Genomic DNA, 18,988 nt, shown 5'->3' with positions numbered 1-18,988 from the left:
AGTATCATTTGTTTACTTGTTCCCTGATAACTGTGATTTTTCTAAATGTGTGCTAATTCTTTTTCTGTATCCGAGAAGTGAGACTTTGGCTCTTCAGGCCATATTATTTGCTGGTGAATTACTGACTTGTATTTAATGGACCATAATATTGTGAGGCAGAAGTTCTTTTCCTGCTTTGTACAAATAAATATTTAATGGACTCTAATTTGTGAGACAGAAGTTATTTTTCCTGCTTTGTATAAATAAATGGAAAGTGCTCGTGTTGGTAATGATCATGGTTTATCGTCTCGCTGACCAGGATTTGCACATAACTTCAGATACCCTTGATGCTTCTGTTGAATTCAAGTATAGGCCATCAAATACTATCAAGGGTTTGTTTCTCAGGGTCTAGAGCTCTGGTAGCACTAGCTTTAGTTCATGTTTTATGTTTGAAGTACTACTTGCAATATGTAGAAGGTACAGGATCAGGCATTGATTTTTTTTTTCAAATAAAAAATACATAGATGTAATTTAGTTATGTGCTTCCCGTGAAACTTAATAATTGTAACATATTTTGAGCTATATTTCTATCCTTCATAAACATAAGGTTCATGACTACAAATAAATGGAATTTTTAAGATTTATAAAGCAATGGGAGGAGAGAAAATATTATAAACTGATCGATGCTCAATTGCGGTCCCATTGTGCTACAGGCGCTTTATTTTAACGTTACTTTCCCATCTTATTTATAGCAAACATAATGGTCGATTGGTCATATGATAACTTCTTACATTTCGCTCAGTCTCAACAAAGTTGCACATTTACTTATTATATTCAAAAAAGCTCTTTAATGTGGCATACATCGTTCACTACTTTAGCTAGACTGTTCCTAAATTTGTCACTAAGCCGTACAAATACGTCCAAGCCCAACATATCCATATCGGCCTCTATATAGTTTATTTGAACATTTCAACCGGCCACCAAAACTGTTGCGGTAGGAAGTTCTTATGCTAATGGACATCATCTCCAAGCTAGCCACAGGATTAAGAATGATCGAAGAACAATTGGGAGAAAAAAGTTTTAATCCACAAACTATATGAAGTAATCCACTATTCAGGCAGCAATATCAACTTTATGTCTTTTTTGTCATCAATTTTACTCAGGAAGTTTCAAGTTTTCGAAAAATAGTTCAAAGCAGCGAACAGGTACGTTGAAGAGTCAAACAATTAAGTACCACGTCATTCTCCAGATATTAAAACATCGTCGTAGGAAATTATGCTCCCAAACATTCTTGCAATACACTTGCGTCCCAAATTTGAACAAAGAGGAAAGCAAATTGACCTATCAGTGATCCACAGAAGGTCAATAAAGTTTACAACGACACACTGAATAACATTCAGTAAAAACTAAAATCACATCGAAAACAAGAGACTCCAAAATTCCGAAGCACTTGAAAGATTATCACCCTGAAGCAGTCTTCTTCTGCTGAAAGATCACGGCATAGACTGGAACTGCAACGCCAATGCTAAATACAGCTAGAACCGAGAGAGACATGGTCAGTTTCTGATACTTCATCCGGTCTAAATTGTACATATGCTTTGCATGGAGATAATAGGGATCCGAAGAATGGCCGTGACCTCCCATTTGCTTCGCTGCAGTTGCATGAAGCTCTCTGGTTGCTGGCGTGCGCACACAAAAAACATGAATCACAAACCGAAACTCAATAACTCAAATTCTGAACAAGAACTATATAAAGTAAACAAGACAACTGTCAGCCAGAAGAAACCCATTAGTAACAAAGGTATCACATAGATAAAGACTGCTTGGTTGAAGCAAACATATAGAGGCGGCGCAAGACAAACAGGATTTTCTATGCAGTAGTTTGGTAACCTGAACACAAGGAAAACATTTTTAAACCACAGTAAATGTGTTAATTTACGTTTCCTCCTCCAAACTGGCGACAGACTAATGCTGCATTTCAACCCAAAGGAGAAAACATTTTCCATATTCCATAGATATATGGACCAAACTACTAGAAATCTATTTTGGGTGAACAAGGGTTCAGAGAAAATAAAAAATCATGAGCGCTTGGGTTCTCATCAAAAGCACTGTGTGTGTGGTTGTGCACGCGCGTGCACACCCTTGGAGCTAGCCAGCTAGGGGTTGTTGAGTTTCAATTATCAGTTTATCCCAGCTCAAGTGAAGAGTTTAAGTTCAATTTCTACCAGAGCTTCTTTCATCACCGGACAACTTGTGTACTCCATTAACTACTTAGCAATATCAATCATATCCTTCAAGGGAAATTCTCCATGGGTCTGTTTGGGAACCCAGATTTGGGTCTCTGATTTGAAATTCAGGATATTCCGAAAATAAATTTTTTGTTTGGACTCCAGTTTAAACTTTAGATTTCAAATCACGATATTTTACACCATGGATTTGGAAGTTCAAAGCCTTGGATTTCAAATTCTAGCCTAACCCTTGGTATTTGTCAAATACTGACCCAGACTTTCCTCTTCTCTGAGAATCGTGATCGCCTCACCTCGAACACCGGCAATCTCGCCTCCGCCTCTTCCGGCGACTCGCCTCGAACATCGGAGATCTCACTTCTCCCTCCCTCCCCGACGCCTCAAACGCAGCCCCCCAGTCGCCAGTGGATCTATGCCTCTCTCGCCTGAGTCTCTTTCTGTTGTCGAAACCCTAGCTCTAGCTTAAGGTATGTGATACTCTGTAATTTATTTCTCTTTTTGGGCAATTGATATTGTAACTAGGGTTGATAATCTTGAGCCAATTGATATCGAAATTTGTCCTTTTTTATCTTATTTGTGATAACTATAATCTTTAGTAGTCCTTTTGTGCTTAATTTTAGATTTTGAGTTGCTACCTTAATATTGTCATGGATATATTTATTTATATTTTCTGATTTAGAGAAAAGAGCGGGCATAATTTTACTATTTAATTGAGAAACATGAAAAAGAATGAAAACTTTCACTTGTTTTTGATATATGAAGGTTTTGAACTTTATATCTTTTAGCTTGCATGAAATTTGGATCCATGACATAGTCTACCGATTAGCATTTGTGTGATTACTAGATGGTCATTACAAATTTCTGCATTGAATTGGTAATATGTTCTTTACATTTAAATTTGAGGATTATCCTTAATTTTATGGATATGTAAACAGTTCACATTATTCACTTGTACTACATACATATAGGACTAAGATACATAGGGAAACCGGCACATAGAGTATCCGTCTTCATGTACCTATGTGTGCAATTTTGGGCTATCAAGGGTATAAGTCCCTTCAAAAAACCACATTTGCATATCTAGCCTCTTGAATGCAGATTCACCTTTTAAGAGTTGGATTTTTCTTCAAAGATGTGATTCAATCATGACTAAGCAAAATAAAATACGTCGTTAAACAATGAAGAAACCAGCACACTTTCTTATTTACATCCATTTCTTCGGGCATTTTTTATGTTATTTTGCCTATGCTCATATGTGGTTGAATGCTGTCCACTCATAGTATGACCTTAATTTCCCAACGAGGATTGATCACTTTCATTATATGCCCATAGTAAAGAAAAGGTTTAAGAGTGTTTCCTTTTAGAAATGTTGTCTATGTAGGAAGCTTGAAATAAATGTTGTGCTTTCATCATCACTAGCCCATGAGCCACGGTCTGAGTGATTTTGTTTGGCCTACTAATAATTGAGCTTGTTCAAGGACTATTAACTTGAAAATTTTGTTCTTCAGTTCTGTATGAGTCATGGTTGGATGTGTCGTATTGTCTAGTAGTTTTGTTCATAATCATAAATAGTAGAGAAGGTGGTAGATCCTTGCTGAAACAAAATAAAGTTCTTGAGGAGAAGTCTTTAGTCAAATCTTTTAGCTGGAACCCCTAATGAGTTGTACTTTGATTCGCACGGCAAGATATGTTTATTACTATTCTTAGAAATAAGAAAGACCGAGTGGTCTTGTGAGTAGTATGGGAAGCTTTGGTAGGCCTATGATAGGGATAATGTCTAAGCCTTATCCCATTCAGCTCGGTCAAGGACCTACCATTTGTTAGATTAATAGGTGTCATTATCCTCTTAACCTCAATCCATGTTCTTGTAGGCTTACTAATTTCTTCATTAATTTTTTTAAAAAAACTCTAACTGCATATTAGATGTTCTATATTGATTCTCTTTTAGTTCTAGTTGGAGCTTGGATAAAACTTATTTCGGGCTAGATACCATGATGATTAGTAGGAGAAAGTTATGCTTTTAAATTAATTTTAATCAATCAACTGTGTACAAATTGCCAAAAAGTTAATAAACTCTTAACCTTTTGATATTTATTATTAATGAGTTTAATCTAATTGATATGATAGTTTTCAAAGATTATCTATGTATTTTTAGTGTGTTTAGCAAATGTGACATGCTCATTGTCCTGAACATTTATATTTAGTTACTTGTTGTTTAGTTGGTTTACACACAAAATATGCAGGTGATCCCCAACACTTATATTGTTTTGGTTTTGTGGGTGTTATTGTGTTTTGTCATATATTGTTTTCTTCTTGTAGACTTGCAGTTAGTTCCTTCTTACTATCTGGTGAACTAAACCAGAAAAAGTGTAAGGATTGGGAATTTTGGATGCATGGCTATGGTTGTTGGGTGAATTATGTTAGTCATATGGATTATAATAAAACTGTTTAGTCATTTTTCTAATCATTTTAAAATCCGTACATAGTCATTTTACAATAAAGTATAACTCAAGTTTTAGGGCCCAATTATGAATAAAGGTTTTCTTTTATACGATAAGTTAGTGGAGGCCCATCAGATGAAGCCAAATCTTTTAAAGATATTTCAAATTTTAAATCCCTAACCCACTACCCATAAACCAAGAGGATCCTAACCAATCTCTAACCATCTCTCCGTATCTCCCCACTTTTCTCTCCCTCACGTATTCATAAAAAAGGAATTGGGGGGCTTCTCATCCCTTGTTAGCATCTAAGGTAAGCGTTCTTTTCAACTAGTTTCTTTTGAAATTTGCTTTATTGAATTTAGTTATTTTAAGTAGTTTGTTCAAAAGTATCCTTTTCAGAACTCATCTACGATATAAAAAAATTTCTTCCAATATAATGTTTTCATTGGGTTTCATTGTTGCTTCATTAGCATCACGATAGTATGCTTGGCAGATGTTGTTAATGGAGTAGGATATTTTTGTTTATATATGTTGTTAAATGAGGATAGCTGGCATACAAGATACAACTTGGTCCATTTTTCTTTTACTTATTTCTACCATGCTAGGCTGCTCGTTGTTGTAGCAGTATAGTGAATGTTCTATGCCTTATTGATGTGCATGTTGTATACTAGATTGCTTACTGATAATATTGGCTCTCTCGGACCAATTATCGATGTCATGGCCTATGAATGGTTAGATTAAATCCCTCGAGGCTCTATTAAAGTTAGATTTTCATGTTCATGTTCAAGTTATAGATCTTCGATTTTGATCAGTCTCTAGTGTTCAAGCCATGTTTTTCCTCTAGTGACAAGTTGATGGATCATGATAGTATTAACAGTACAAGTGATATACTTAAAAGAAATTTTCGTTATAACTTTTAGATATATTTTTAAAACTGATTTTTTTTATAAGTGAGAAGTCTCCATGAAAAAACATAATAAATAAAGTTCTTTATTTAAATGAATACAATTCTGTTTTTAGCAGAGACCTTTTTAAACGATATTATATATGATTAATATAAGACAATTTCTTTTATGCATGATTTTAAAGTAATAAAATTGAACTAAATATTTTCATAATGTTATTTGGAGTTCATGATGAAATACAATTTATATCACGTTTTAAAACAAGAGAATATTATATTTAAACTTTACAAAAGAAAATGTATTTATGCATTTGTTTCAATAGCATAAGAGGTTTCACGTAATTCGAATCTACTATTATTTTACAGTGACACATTAAAATCTTTTGAATATAGAACTTGATTTACTTTAAAATATTAAATTTTAAATTCCTAAGAATATTTGCTTTTCAATAGGGTTTTTAGTTTAGTTAAGTATATGTATAACAAACTGTAACTTGTATCATTATCAGCAACTTGATCAAATTACATATTCTTTTTCTTTGTTAGACCTCTAAGTGTCCATAACAATTGTTATATCTGATCCTAGTCCATCTGTTCCCTTTATCTTGCAACACCAGAGCTCACAAGTTACTTTGGTCCAGACCCTATCTCACACGAAGCCTAAATTAAATACTGCTTACTCCTGTACAACCTAGACCAAGTCAGACAAAAGCAGACCAGAGCACAAAATGGACCAGATCTGGTCCAGTCTAGAACAATCCAGTTCGGTCAGACCAAGCCAGACCTGAACCCAGTTTAGACCAAACCATAACCTAGTTTAGTTCAGCTGAGTCCAGACAGTTCAGAGCAAGCCAGTCTGGACCAGACCAGAACAGAACCTATTTAGGTTCAATCCAGTCCAGACCAGATCCGGTCTAGGCTGGAATCAGTCCAATCAAGCTAGACCCGAACCCAAGTCAGAGCTGAACCAAACCAGATCGAACAATTCTTGAACCCAACCGAGTACAGTTCAAGTCAAACTCGAGTTTATTTTGGTTACATTTCTTTTAAATATATTATGTGTTACTGCTGCATTTTCGTTAGACATGATCAACGTATCTAGTAACCGTTTGTGTTATAATTGATATTTGTTCTCGATTGATGATGGTTTGTGTTGACATATGTACAAAATACATAATTCTTGCTTGATCACACGGTGACGTTAATAGATAGGTAGATTGTGCTGAATACGTATCCCGTTAGGATGTGGCTTGTAAGTATGAACTTGTGGCATTGGCTAGTTTCATGGATTATCGAATGGTACCTATCCTTGGTCATGTTTAAAGTTTACGCTTTATGAGATATCATATAAAAAAGATTCAAATGCCTAAATAAGCAAGGTCATTTTGGTATTGTCTATTTAAATCATGTGAAACAATTATAATTAGTATACAACATTTCGTGCACAATCAAAATATTAAATTGATATCACGGGGTTTAAAAGGGGGAGTTAGAGAATGTGGATGAAAATGCATATAAGCGGGTACTATTGATATCCGGATATTCATGTTTCAGGATCATGTTTAAGGAGGCCAAGTGCCATAATTATTTTTATCATGTTGCCATGTTCCCGGGAGCCTACGTGAAGCCAACTTATATACATGAAAGTCTACACCTCTAATTCAAATAACTTAAAATAAAAATGTTTTGCATGTGACTGTGATAGTGAAATGACTTGAAGGTTGTAGATAAAGTTTTTAGTTTAATCACCCTTTATTTTATTTTTTGAAGTACATGTATGTTATCAACATGTTTCTATGTAGTAGTAGCAATTTCAGATAATATTATATTAGTAATCTGCATGTATTACACCCTGCACACTTGCACGCGCACTTATCCTTCATTTTACACACTTGTTAGGAGTTTTCTAACTCCCCTAGGGTTTGTTTACCCCAGACTCGGGGACTGTTCTTTCTTCGCAAGATCGTGAGTATTTTGGAGATCAAGCTCAGCGACAGTGATCACCTTTTATCCTATCAGTTCTCGATTTTAGTTGGTTTAGGTAGTTATTGATTCAGACTTTTCTTTAAGCCACATGTGGCTTTTTCTAGACTATGATGTTTTTCCTCCAATGTGGATAGTTGTGGACTTGTAGTTGAACTCTGTCTTTTCGAAGATTTCTCTTATCTATAATTCTTTTGTTGTCTTAGTTACATGCTTTGTGATATAGTTGTGGCTATATATTAGTATACAGGATGACCTAGAGATGTGAACGTAACCAAATGGTTGTATTGTTGGCCGAGTCACGTTCCAAATGTTTATGTTTTGGAACCGAGGCGTGACAGAAAGTCTGAGAATAATGTAGTTCTTTGATTTTCTCATATCATAGTTGCATGTGTGTGTTTACGAGCTTTGTGGACAAATTAAACGAAGATATTTTTGATATTTTTCTTACTGTCTATACAAAGTGAAGTAAGGTATTTGATCTTGTATTCATGTTCTTCGGCATGTCTTAGGGACATTACAATTGCATTATTAAGTTTCGTCTTTGACTCTTAAGTTGAGGATAGAAAAAAGCATGTAAAAGCTGAGATATCCATTGAATTCAATATATCAAACGATGATTGACTGAGATCAGAGAATGCTACTAATAGAGATGAGAAAATTGCCATTGTTTCTTCAAGTTTCTTTGCTCATATAACTCGAAAGCACTCAACGCTTCATCCATGTAGATGCTGAGATTGCTACATTTTTGGTGATTTGTTGAAAAATATGTAACATGCTTGTAACTAACCTTAATATAGTTACTACATGAATTTGTATATAATTTCGATTATTGTGTATATAGTGCATTTGTATATAACTTTGATTGTTGTGTATATTGTGAGAGCGTATGTGTAGCTGGCACTATTAATGTCGGCTTAGATTACCTTTTGTGTGAAAATAAAACTAAGAATAATTGAATTTTGCAAAAGTTATGTTAAAGCTAAAGAGTACATTATTGTTGAGCTATAAACTTACTATTTTTTTAACAATTCTACTTTTTAAATAATTCTATCTTTGTTTATTATCGTTTGTATGCTCCTCAAGACATTTTCATTTTCCCCCAAAAAAGTGGGGATTGAATTTTTTTCTCTTTAGTTTTTCATCTACCCGTTTGCTTTTCCATTAGTAAGTTTATGCACATAATAGAATTTGAGTCTAAGATTTGAAATCCTTTCATTTGACAAAGGTATCCAAACAAGAGATTTGTAAAACCTATGGATTTCAAATGCTAGTTTTCATATCCTTTGATTTTAAATCTACATCTCAAATCCAAATCCATTTTCCCAAACAAAGCCGAAAAAGAAAATATCTACAATTGGTGCTTCCTATAAAAACCAAGAAATCACTACATGGATGGCATTGACATGCGTCGTCAAATGCATAACCGACCCAGTCTTTAACAAACCTTGCAATATAGTGTAACATAAACATCATGCTAGATGAAACATACCTTTATAACACTATAAGCATACTAAACACCCATCTGATGTATCGAACAAGCTTTCAAACAGCGTAATTGAAGAGAAAACTATAGCCAACTAAAGGTGTCAAGAGACTATAGACAACTAAGTAAAAAAATCAATAACCAAATGTTAGGGAAAAAAATGACAACATTCCTATGATTACGAGAGCTTTAGATTAGTTATGATCATCCATTGTTTTAAAGAACGGTCTGGGCGCCCGCCCAGGCGGCTACTTAAGCCTAAGCGGCACTCAAGCCGCCCGCAAAAGCCTCAGGAGATGTTGCCTGATTAAGGATGAAGAGAACAGCTCAAGTCAAAATGGATCGGAATATTGAAGATTTGGGGGACTAGTTTCAAAATATTGAAGATTTGGGGGACTAATATCGAGAAAACCTTTCCGTTTTCATGCCAATAATCCCTAATTTCATGGTATTACTAATGAAGTAGATTAGGCATCTTTCTATAGTTCTTTTCTCATCATGAAAACTCTCAAACTGTTGACAATCAAGAAATATACTCCATAATTTACGAATAAATAGAAAAATCTGCAAAAATCTTGATTTCGAGTAAATTACTTACAGTTTCCCCCAAAAAAGTCTTTTTTTTCTCTATTTCTTTAAAATAAAATTGGAGGAGATGGGGAGATCGAGCTTGCCTGGTTTAGAAATCGAAGCAGAGGACACCAAAACCCTAGCGCACGATCGAATTCCGCTGATCGAAGCCATAGTTTCTTTTTTCCCCCTTTCTCAAGCTGAGCTTTAACGAAGAACTCGGAAAGTTCTACAGCGATAATAAGAAAAGATGAAGAAAGATGTGCTGCCGTCCTCGAGATTGCCTTTTCGCTTAAACGATTCTCCTCAGTTTTGGGTCGGGTCTGAGCCTATTGTGGGCCTGTGGCCCGGATCCTATCAGAAATGTCATGTGTTATAGACTCCACGCTAACATGCGCATAAGGTGGGTTATTCATTGGTGTAATTTGGGAGAAATTAGGGTAATTGTTCCAATGGAATAATTTTACCCTATTGGGATAATTTGAGTTGGATAAAGTAGGGTAAATTGGGATAATGGGATAAATTTGGGGGCACAATTAATTACAATGTGGCACAATTACATTCGTTCCATGTTTCTTCTCTTCCCCTCCACAACCGGAACTCCTCAACCCCCTGCTCATCTCCCCTCCACCGATGAATCTCATAGAATTAAAAAAAATCAGGCTCAATCATCATTTGATTATCAATATCTAAAGCAGAATCAACAAGTGTCATCAGGATCAGGTTCTAGTGTTGCATCAAATAAACTATCGGAAGCATAAAGTTCTTCGTAAGGGGCATTTGAAAAGCGACTGTAAACAGCAGCCACTGAAGAGATCCACTGATGCGGCATAATTATGTACCAAAATTACAAGTGCACAATTGATCAAGTTATAGTATAAAAATATCGATCCCACGAGGAAGGTGATTTTAAGAGATTATTAGAAATGGTTCTTATGTTTTGTGCGTGACAATTAGGAATAAAGAATAAGTGTGAATGTGATGAGTGATTGTTATGAATATATGCAAAAGATATTTAAATTGAATTTTAGAGGAGAGAAGGAAGAATTAAAGAATAAATGAAATCACAAGGCAAGAAAGATGAATGAATAAAATCAAGAAATAAAACCAAGAATGAAAAGAAAATTTAAGAAAGTCAAGATGGAGGATTCAAAAGAGGTAAGAAATCTAGAATATAATCCACTAACCAATTTCAATTACAAAATATAAACTATTCTCTTTTTATCATATTTCAACTTAGATTTATTAAGCATAGATTATCAAACCATTTAAGGAAAGTGTAACCTATCAAATTATCATCTAAGTTAAAATTACTATTCATGATAAGAACAACAACATGATAATAATCCTAGAATTCATAAGCATAACCTATCAAACCATTTAAGATAAGCATAGATTATCAAATTCTTCTTCTACCGATTAGTTCTCTAGTTGATTATCCTAAACATGATCATTTTAAGTGTAAGAGAATAATTCATACAATATAAAGGAAATTAGACTAGTTTCATACAATTCTAATATTCCAACAAGAATTAAATTCACATCTTAAGAAATAAAAACAAGAAAAAGAACTAATTACAAAAATAAAAATAAAAGAAAAGTCTAAACTATGAACAAGAAATAAATCTAACTACAAAGAATTAAAATCTAAACTACAAAATATATTACAAAAGTTAAATGCAAGGAAAATAAATCTACTCTACAAATTAAAGTGCAAAAAGAAATAAAAAGACAAGAAAATAAATCTACACTACAAGCATGAATTTAAATCTAACTAATAAGCAATAATAAAGAAATTACTAAAAAGAAATAAAAGAGAAAAGAAATGCAAACCTTCAATTTGCTCTCCATCTCCATCCTCATCATTCAACAAATAGGAGAAAGAACAAATTTAAAGAGGAGAAAAATTATTATTATTAATTACAACTAAAGTTATAATTTTTGGAAGGCCTTCTCAATTAAGAGTAGCCCTCCTCTCCAAATGGAGTTACAAAATTTTTTACACCCTAACCCATCACTCTCTACCCCTATTTATAGTAATCATCAATGAATATGAGCCATTGGATTTGTCTTGAGCCCCAAGCAAAGCAATCTCCACCTTTGAATTTGTTAGTGAAGAAATGAGTTAGAATTTGCTTTTTGTTCTTCTCTAGCCCAACATAGGAGGCCCATATGATTTTCAAAAATAAATGAAAATCAAGTTCGGTCCAATCCAAATCTGCAGCGGCCCATTCACATAAATCAAGTCCGGTCCCTTTCATTTATCTGCACACCAAGCCAAGTCCGGTCCCTTTGCTTTTCAAAATGAAAATTTAAATCTCTGCAGCAACCGGTCCAATGGAGTTTTGATTTTCAAAATTAAAGTTTGCAGCCCAAGTCTGGTCCAATGGAGATTCAAACTTAAAAGCCAAGTCTTGCAGCAGGTCCGGCCCATCTTGCTGAAATCCAACTCTGCAGTCCGGTCTCCATTCATTTATTTGAGAAAAAAATGAAAATCCACATCTCAGCAGCCTAAGTACGGTCCTTAAGAGCTCATGGGTGTAGTCATTTGTTGATGGGCTTTGGGCCTTCAAGGAGCTTGATTTTGTGGCTTCTTCTTGAGCATGATGTGCAGGAGGTCACGGAAATGTGCTTCGTTTTATTTTTATTTTTTTTCTTTGGGCCATCATTTGCTTGATGGGCTTCCAACCTTTCAATCATAGGCTTCTAAAATGCTGCAAAATAGAGAAGAGATATTTAGCCTTTAAACCCCTAGGTTACCCTAGTGGACGAGTTGTAGTCTCGTGAGGGTTTGCAGTGAATATACCCACAAAATTCGGTCAACTTGCCAAGTTAAATAAGTCAGTAAATAACAGATTTTCCTTGATATATTTAAACATTCTAATTGAAGCTAGTTAATAATCAAGAAAACGTTTTTATATATAACTCCAATGTAAATCCCCTAGAAAATCTTTTTCATTATAGCAATACAAAACCAAGTCAAATCTTAGAAATTTAATTAAAAAGTTTTGAAAAGAACATGCCAACTCTTTGTTTTAAATAACTTTCAAGTCTCTTGATCAAAAATTGTTTTTCAAGACCATATATACAAAACAACAATATATAAAAACTATATATATATATATATATATATATATATATATTTCACTCTCTAATTCTTGGTGATTGTTTTCTATTTTAACGGGCTTTCTAAGTGACCATTTAACAAGTTTTGGGCTAATGAATCCCAACTCAATTGGGCTTAGGTCATTAAGTATAGAGATACTCATTGGGCTTAATTACTCAGTCAACTTAGATTTTATAAGATAGAATCACATTGAATTTAAGAGTTTTTTTTTGTCCATTTTTCACACTCTTCTTTTATAAGGTTAGTTTTTTTTTTAAATATATATCTGTGTAAGTATATATAGTCTTGAAAAAAAATGTGTAAATCAAGATAACTTGAAAAAAATATTTTCAACTCTAAGTTAAGCATGCAAAAATTTCATTATTTTTAATTAAAAATCTAAGGTAAGACTTAAGTAAAGTATACTAGTTGAAAAATCATTTCTTAAGAATTTTATTTGGAGTTATCATAAAAGGTGAACTTGAATATGTCACTAACTAAGAATTAGAAAATTTAAAATCTATCAATTTGATCAATTATTACTTAACTCTATTAATTTGGCAAGTGATAATATTTTTATAATTTTTTTAAACAAAAAAAAAAGAAAAATACAACTAAAAAGGTAAAATAAAGAGAAAAATATGTACTTCTCACCCCCACACTTAAATTTTGCATTGTCCTCAATGCAAATTCGCTGAAGCATAAAGTAAAGCAGATAAAATTAAAGAACTTACATTTGTTCGGTTGACAATGATGATAAGGATCTGCAATTACTGTTAGTATGAGGATGAAGAAATCAAATAAGAGGAAAATTGTAAGTAATTATTATTTTTATTATTTTTATTTTTTATTTAACCCTATGTTACTTATTCAATTTTTTTTTACAGATAATGAGGTTTATGAAGAACCAACACCTCTTCCTTTCCGAGCGTAGAAAATTCTAAAAATGGTTTTAGACGTTGACCATTTATTTTAAAAATGTTACCATTTTAGGATTTTCTATCTCGACAGCTCCATGTGAAAATACCTGTTTGACAAAAAATAGACCTGTCCATCTTGATCTTAGTTTTCCAGGAAAAAGATGCAATTTTGAATTGTACAATAAAACTTTCTGTCCTGGAGAGAAATTTTTTCGCAAAATTGATTTGTCATGAAAAATCTTTGTTTTCTCTTTGTAAATTTTTGAGTTTATGTATGCATCATTCTGAATTTCTTCCAACTCATTTATTTGGAGCAATCTGTTCTTACCTGCCGAGTCTGAGTTAAAATTCAACTGTTTTATTGCCCATATTGCTCGATGTTCCAACTCTACTTGTAGGTGACATGCTTTCCCGAATACCAGTCTGTATGGTGACATCCCTAAATTGGCCTTAAAAGCTGTTCTATACGCCCACAGAGCATCACATAATTTTACAGACCAATCTTTTATGTTATGATTAACTGTTTTTTCTAAGATTTGTTTGATCTGCATGTTTGTGACCTCTACTTTTCCACTGGTTTGGGGGTGATAAGGAGTTGACAATTTGTGTGTGATAGAATATTTCCCCATCAAAGCCTCAAAAGAATGGTTACAGAAATGTGTACCGTTATCACTGATGATCGCTCGAGGTACTCCAAACCGGGCAAAAATGTTCTCTTTCAAAAACTTAACAACGACCTTGTTGTCATTAGTTTTGCAAGCTACCGCCTCAATCTATTTTGGCATGTATTCAACGGCTACTAGAATGTAGACATTCCCAAAGGAATTTGGAAATGGTCCCATGAAATCGATACCCCACAGATCAAAAAGTTTAACGGATAAGATGGGTTGTAGGGGCATCATATTTCTTCTAGTGACCTTTTCTAAAAGCTGACAGCGGTTGCATGATTTGCAAAACTCGAATGAGTCCTTGAAGAGAGTGGGCCAATACAGCCCAGATTGAAGAACTTTTTTAGCTGTTTTTCTCAGGCCAAAGTGGCCCCCACAGGCTTGCTCATGACAAAAGGATAGAATACTCCTAGTTTCTTCAGTGGGAACACACCTCCTAAAGATCTGATCAGGACAGTATTTGAACAGATATGGATCATCCCAGTAAAAGTATTTTACTTGGGAGAGAAAATAGGATCTATCTTGTTTGGACCAATGAGAAGGGATCTGGTTCATGACTATGTAATTCACAATGTCAGCGAACCATGGGACAGATTGGATTTGTAGGAGTTGTTCATCAGGGAAATGCTCATTGATTGGGACGGTTGATGTTGGTGCATTTGGGAGTCGAGAGAGGTGATCTGCTATGGGGTTCTCTGTTCCCCTTCTGTCAAGAATTTGAATGTCAAACTCTTGAAAGCATCTTTTTTGGTCAAAAGATACTTTAGTGCGGCATGATCTGTGAAAACTTTGGTTAAGGAACCGATGAGGTAGGACCTGAATTTTTCTAAGGCAAAGACTATAGCTAAAAACTCTTTCTCCATGACAGAGTAGTTTTGTTGGGCATCATTCCGAGTCCTACTGGTGTAGTAGATCACATGCGGTTTTTCATCAAACCGTTGTCTTAAAACAGCTCCAATCGCAGAATCGGATGCATCACACATCAGTTCGAATGGTAAGATCCAGTCCGGTGCATGAATGATAGGAGCTGTGGTTAACTCCTTTTTCAGATATTCGAAAGCTTTGAGGCAGTCGGGGGAGAAGACAAATGATGTATCCTTAGTTAAAAGATTGGTCAAGGGTCTAGCAATTTTGCTAAAATCCTTGATGAAACGTCGGTAAAAACCAGCATGACCAAGAAACGATCTGACATCTTTGACTGTTTTGGGAGGAGGGAGATTGGAAATGAGATCTACCTTAGCTTTGTCCACTTCGATTCCCCTATTCGAAACTACATGTCCTAAGACAATGCCTTGTTTGACCATGAAATGACATTTCTCCCAATTGAGAGTCAGATTTTTCTCCCTACACCGTTCTAGGACCAGTTTAAGATGATGCAAACATTGGGAAAATATGTCACCAAAGATGGAAAAGTCGTCCATGAAAATTTTGAGAAATCGCTCTACCATGTCGGAAAAAATACTGATCATGCAACGTTAGAATGTGGCCGGTGCATTGCATAGGCCAAAAGGCATGCGTCGGTATGCGAATGTTCCATACGAGCAAGTGAAGGTGGTTTTCTCCTGATCTTCGGGAGCGATAGGGATTTGATTGTAACCTGAATATCCATCCAGAAAATAATAGAACTCGTGTCCTGCTAAACGCTCTAACATTTGGTCAATGAAAGGAAGGGGGGAGTGATCTTTCCGAGTGGCTAAGTTGAGTTTTCTGTAGTCAATACAGACTCGCCATCCAGTTTGGATTCGAGTGGGAATCAGCTCATCAGCCATGGTCCATCCAATGGCTTCCCTATTCTCTCTTAAAACAGCTAAGAGAGCTTCCTTTTGACCGGTAGTCAACTCAGAAGAAATGATAACTGGTAAAGACTCGTTCTCCCCTAAGTAGGCATACTCTAGATTTTCGGGTAGAGGTTTGAGCTCTAACTTAGGGGGTTCCTCCACAGATGGGCGAAGCTGGACTCGGGGTTCTATCTCTAAAGGTTCTCGTTGCCAGCCAACAGCAAAAACATGATTGATCAGCGGTTCTATCTCTAGTTCGTCATCAGAAAGCTCCTCAATCATTAAATCAGATGCATTTGAATCAGACTCACACTCTCCCTCTTGTTGTTCACTGGATATTCCTTGAATGAAATTCACTTCCATGGGTTCATCAGATGGATCACTAGGCTGTCTCCCTAAGTTGAAGATATTGAGGTCAACAGTCATATTCCCAAAAGATAGTTTCATCTGACCGGTTCTACAGTTTATCAAAGCATTTGAGGTGGCTAAGAACGGTCTTCCTAGAATGACGGGGATTTGACTTTTGAGATTGGAAACGGGCTGCGTTTCCAAGACAATAAAATCAACAGGGAAAATGAACTCTCCAACTTTGATCAGAACATCCTCTACCTCTCCTTTGGGAATTTTTACAGATCTATCAACTAACTGTAGAGTGCATCTTGTCGGTTTAAGTTCTCCTATACCTAGCTGTTGATAGACTGAATAGGGAAGGAGGTTGACACTGGCTCCCAAGTCTAGAAGTGCCTTATCAATGTGAGTGTTACCTATGACGCAAGGAATTGTGGGTCAACCAGGGTCCTTATATTTCAATGGCATGGGTTTCGAAAAAATTTCACTGAGGTTGACAGCTAAGAAGACTTTCTTGGGGACATTGGTGGTTCTTTTCTTAGTGCATAAGTCCTTCAAGAACTTTGCATAAGAGGGAATTTGTTCGATTGCATCTAGGAGAGGGATGTTGATCTTGACCTGTTTGAATGTTTCTAGGATTTTCTCAACCTGCGGGGAGTTTTTCCTAGGTTTGAGTCTATCTGGAAAGGGGGCAACGGGCCTATACCTATCTAGATCAGGCTCAATCTCAAGTTCAGCATTTTGGTCATCGGAAGGAATTGTTTCATCGGAAGGAGTGTTTTGAATGGGAGAAGGGGTTTGATCCGGTGGCATTCTAACCTGATTGTCTATTTGTTTCCCAGATCTCAGAGTGTGAATTGCATTCAATTAGGCTGGATTGTTGGAACTGGATCCAATGTCTTTAGGGTTTGCAACATGTTGACTTGGAAATTTTCCTTTTTCTCTCTCACTCACGGCAGCGGCTAGTTGCCCAAGTTGGGTTTCTAACCGGGCTATGACTTGAGTGTTCGAGTTGAGCACTTGGCCGGTAGTTTGCATTAATGAATTTAGAGTGGTGGATGACTGGGTCAACATGTTGGTAGTTTGTGTAGAAGCTTTGATCATAGCTTCTAAACCCTTTTCTAAGACACTCAAACGTTTGTCATGATCGGAATTTGATTGATTTGTGGGTTGGTGAGGATTAGGATGTTGGTTTGGAAAAGGTGGGTTAGAAAAATTGTTCGGTGCATTAAACGGGACAACGTTTCCCCTCGGGAATTGTGGGTTTGACGCGGGAATGAAGTTTTGATTTCCGGGAGAGTTTCCTTGGTTCCAAGCAAAGTTAGGATGATTTCTCCAACCTGGATTGTAGGTTGGAGAAAATGGATCATTTCTAGGGCGCTGGAATGCAGCGTTCATCTGTTCTAAAGCATGGTTGTTTCCTAGAAGAGGACATTCCTCTGAAACGTGGGTAGGAGACTGACAGTTATGACATCCCGGGGCAGAAATATGATTGATTTGAGCCGGAGCTCGTTCCTTAACTTCTAAGGCTTCTAACCTCCGCATAATCGTCGCCATCTTCGCTTCAGACGCAATGTTTGACAAGGAAGGACCACTAGACTTAGAATTAAGGACTGATGAAACCCTGTCATCACAGTGTTCCCACTGCATTGTTTTTTCGGATAAACTCTCTAGAAACTCCCAAGCTTCATCTGTGTTTTTCCTCATAAAATCTCCCTGACACATCGATTCTAAAGATGTTTTTGAAGAATAGTCCAATCCTTCATAAATGACTTGGCACAGTCGCCATTTTTCTAGACCATGATGAGGACATTGGATTAAAAGATCTTTAAACCGGTCAAAATATTTCCAGAATGGCTCTCTCGGGATAATTTTGAAGTTTTGAATACTGTTCCTAAGCTTTACCGTTTTATGAATAGGGAAAAATTTCTTGAGAAAAACGGTGACAAATTCCTCCCAAGTTGAGATGGAATTTGTTGGTAAGCTGTACAGCCATTTTTTTAGCTTTGTCCTTAAGGGCAAATGGAATAAATCTGAGCTTAATTGCATCTTCGGTTAATCCTCTCATTTTAATCATAATACACACTTCCTCAAATTTCGAGATAAAAATATATGCATCTTCTGTTTTATTACCTAGGAATTTGGGAAGCATGTTTATGAAATGCGGTTTAATCTCGAAATTTGCTCCATTTACTTCGGGGAGCCTTATGCAAGATGGAATTACATTTCTGGTGGGGTAACACATATCCTGAAGAACGGGCTGATTTGCCATTTCTTGAATTGGTTCAACACGGATTAAACGATGAGAATTATCCCGAACCCAAGTTTCGGATTAAACGATGAGAATTATCCCGAACCCAAGTTTGCATACACCAAAATAATTTTTTTTAAGGAAAGAGAGAAAATTAGTTTTTTTATATGAAAAGATAAAGAAAAAGAAAATTCCTAACTAAAACAAATCAAAACAATCACTTTTCAATTAACTCTAATTCTAGGGTTTAGCCTAACTCAACTAGACCAGCTCCTAACCAAAAATTCCTACAGTAAAAAGATCAAAGT

General features: G+C 35.5%; 1 protein-coding gene across 1 annotated transcript; it reads right to left on the bottom strand.

Moving 5' to 3' along the window:
- On the bottom strand, positions 1,190–9,880 carry LOC109823846. The gene is made up of 2 exons (XM_020390255.1): positions 9,714–9,880; positions 1,190–1,658 (listed from the first exon to the last, which is right to left on the bottom strand). The coding sequence occupies exons 1-2, from the start codon at positions 9,781–9,783 to the stop codon at positions 1,441–1,443; spliced, it is 288 nt and encodes a 95-aa protein (XP_020245844.1). The 5' UTR covers positions 9,784–9,880; the 3' UTR covers positions 1,190–1,440.

This window comes from Asparagus officinalis, chromosome 9 (assembly GCF_001876935.1).
Source record: "Asparagus officinalis chromosome 9, Aspof.V1, whole genome shotgun sequence".
Taxonomy (NCBI): Eukaryota; Viridiplantae; Streptophyta; class Magnoliopsida; order Asparagales; family Asparagaceae; genus Asparagus; species Asparagus officinalis.
This window is presented reverse-complemented; position numbering and strand designations above follow the sequence as displayed.

Excerpts from the sequence above, each read along its gene's own strand:
- LOC109823846 (XM_020390255.1), bottom strand. The coding sequence starts at position 9,783 with ATGGCTTCGATCAGCGGAATTCGATCGTGCGCTAGGGTTTTGGTGTCC. Across the intron at positions 1,659-9,713 it reads TGCTTCGATTTCTAAACCAG|CAACCAGAGAGCTTCATGCA; the intron begins GCAAGCTCGATC and ends TGCGCACGCCAG.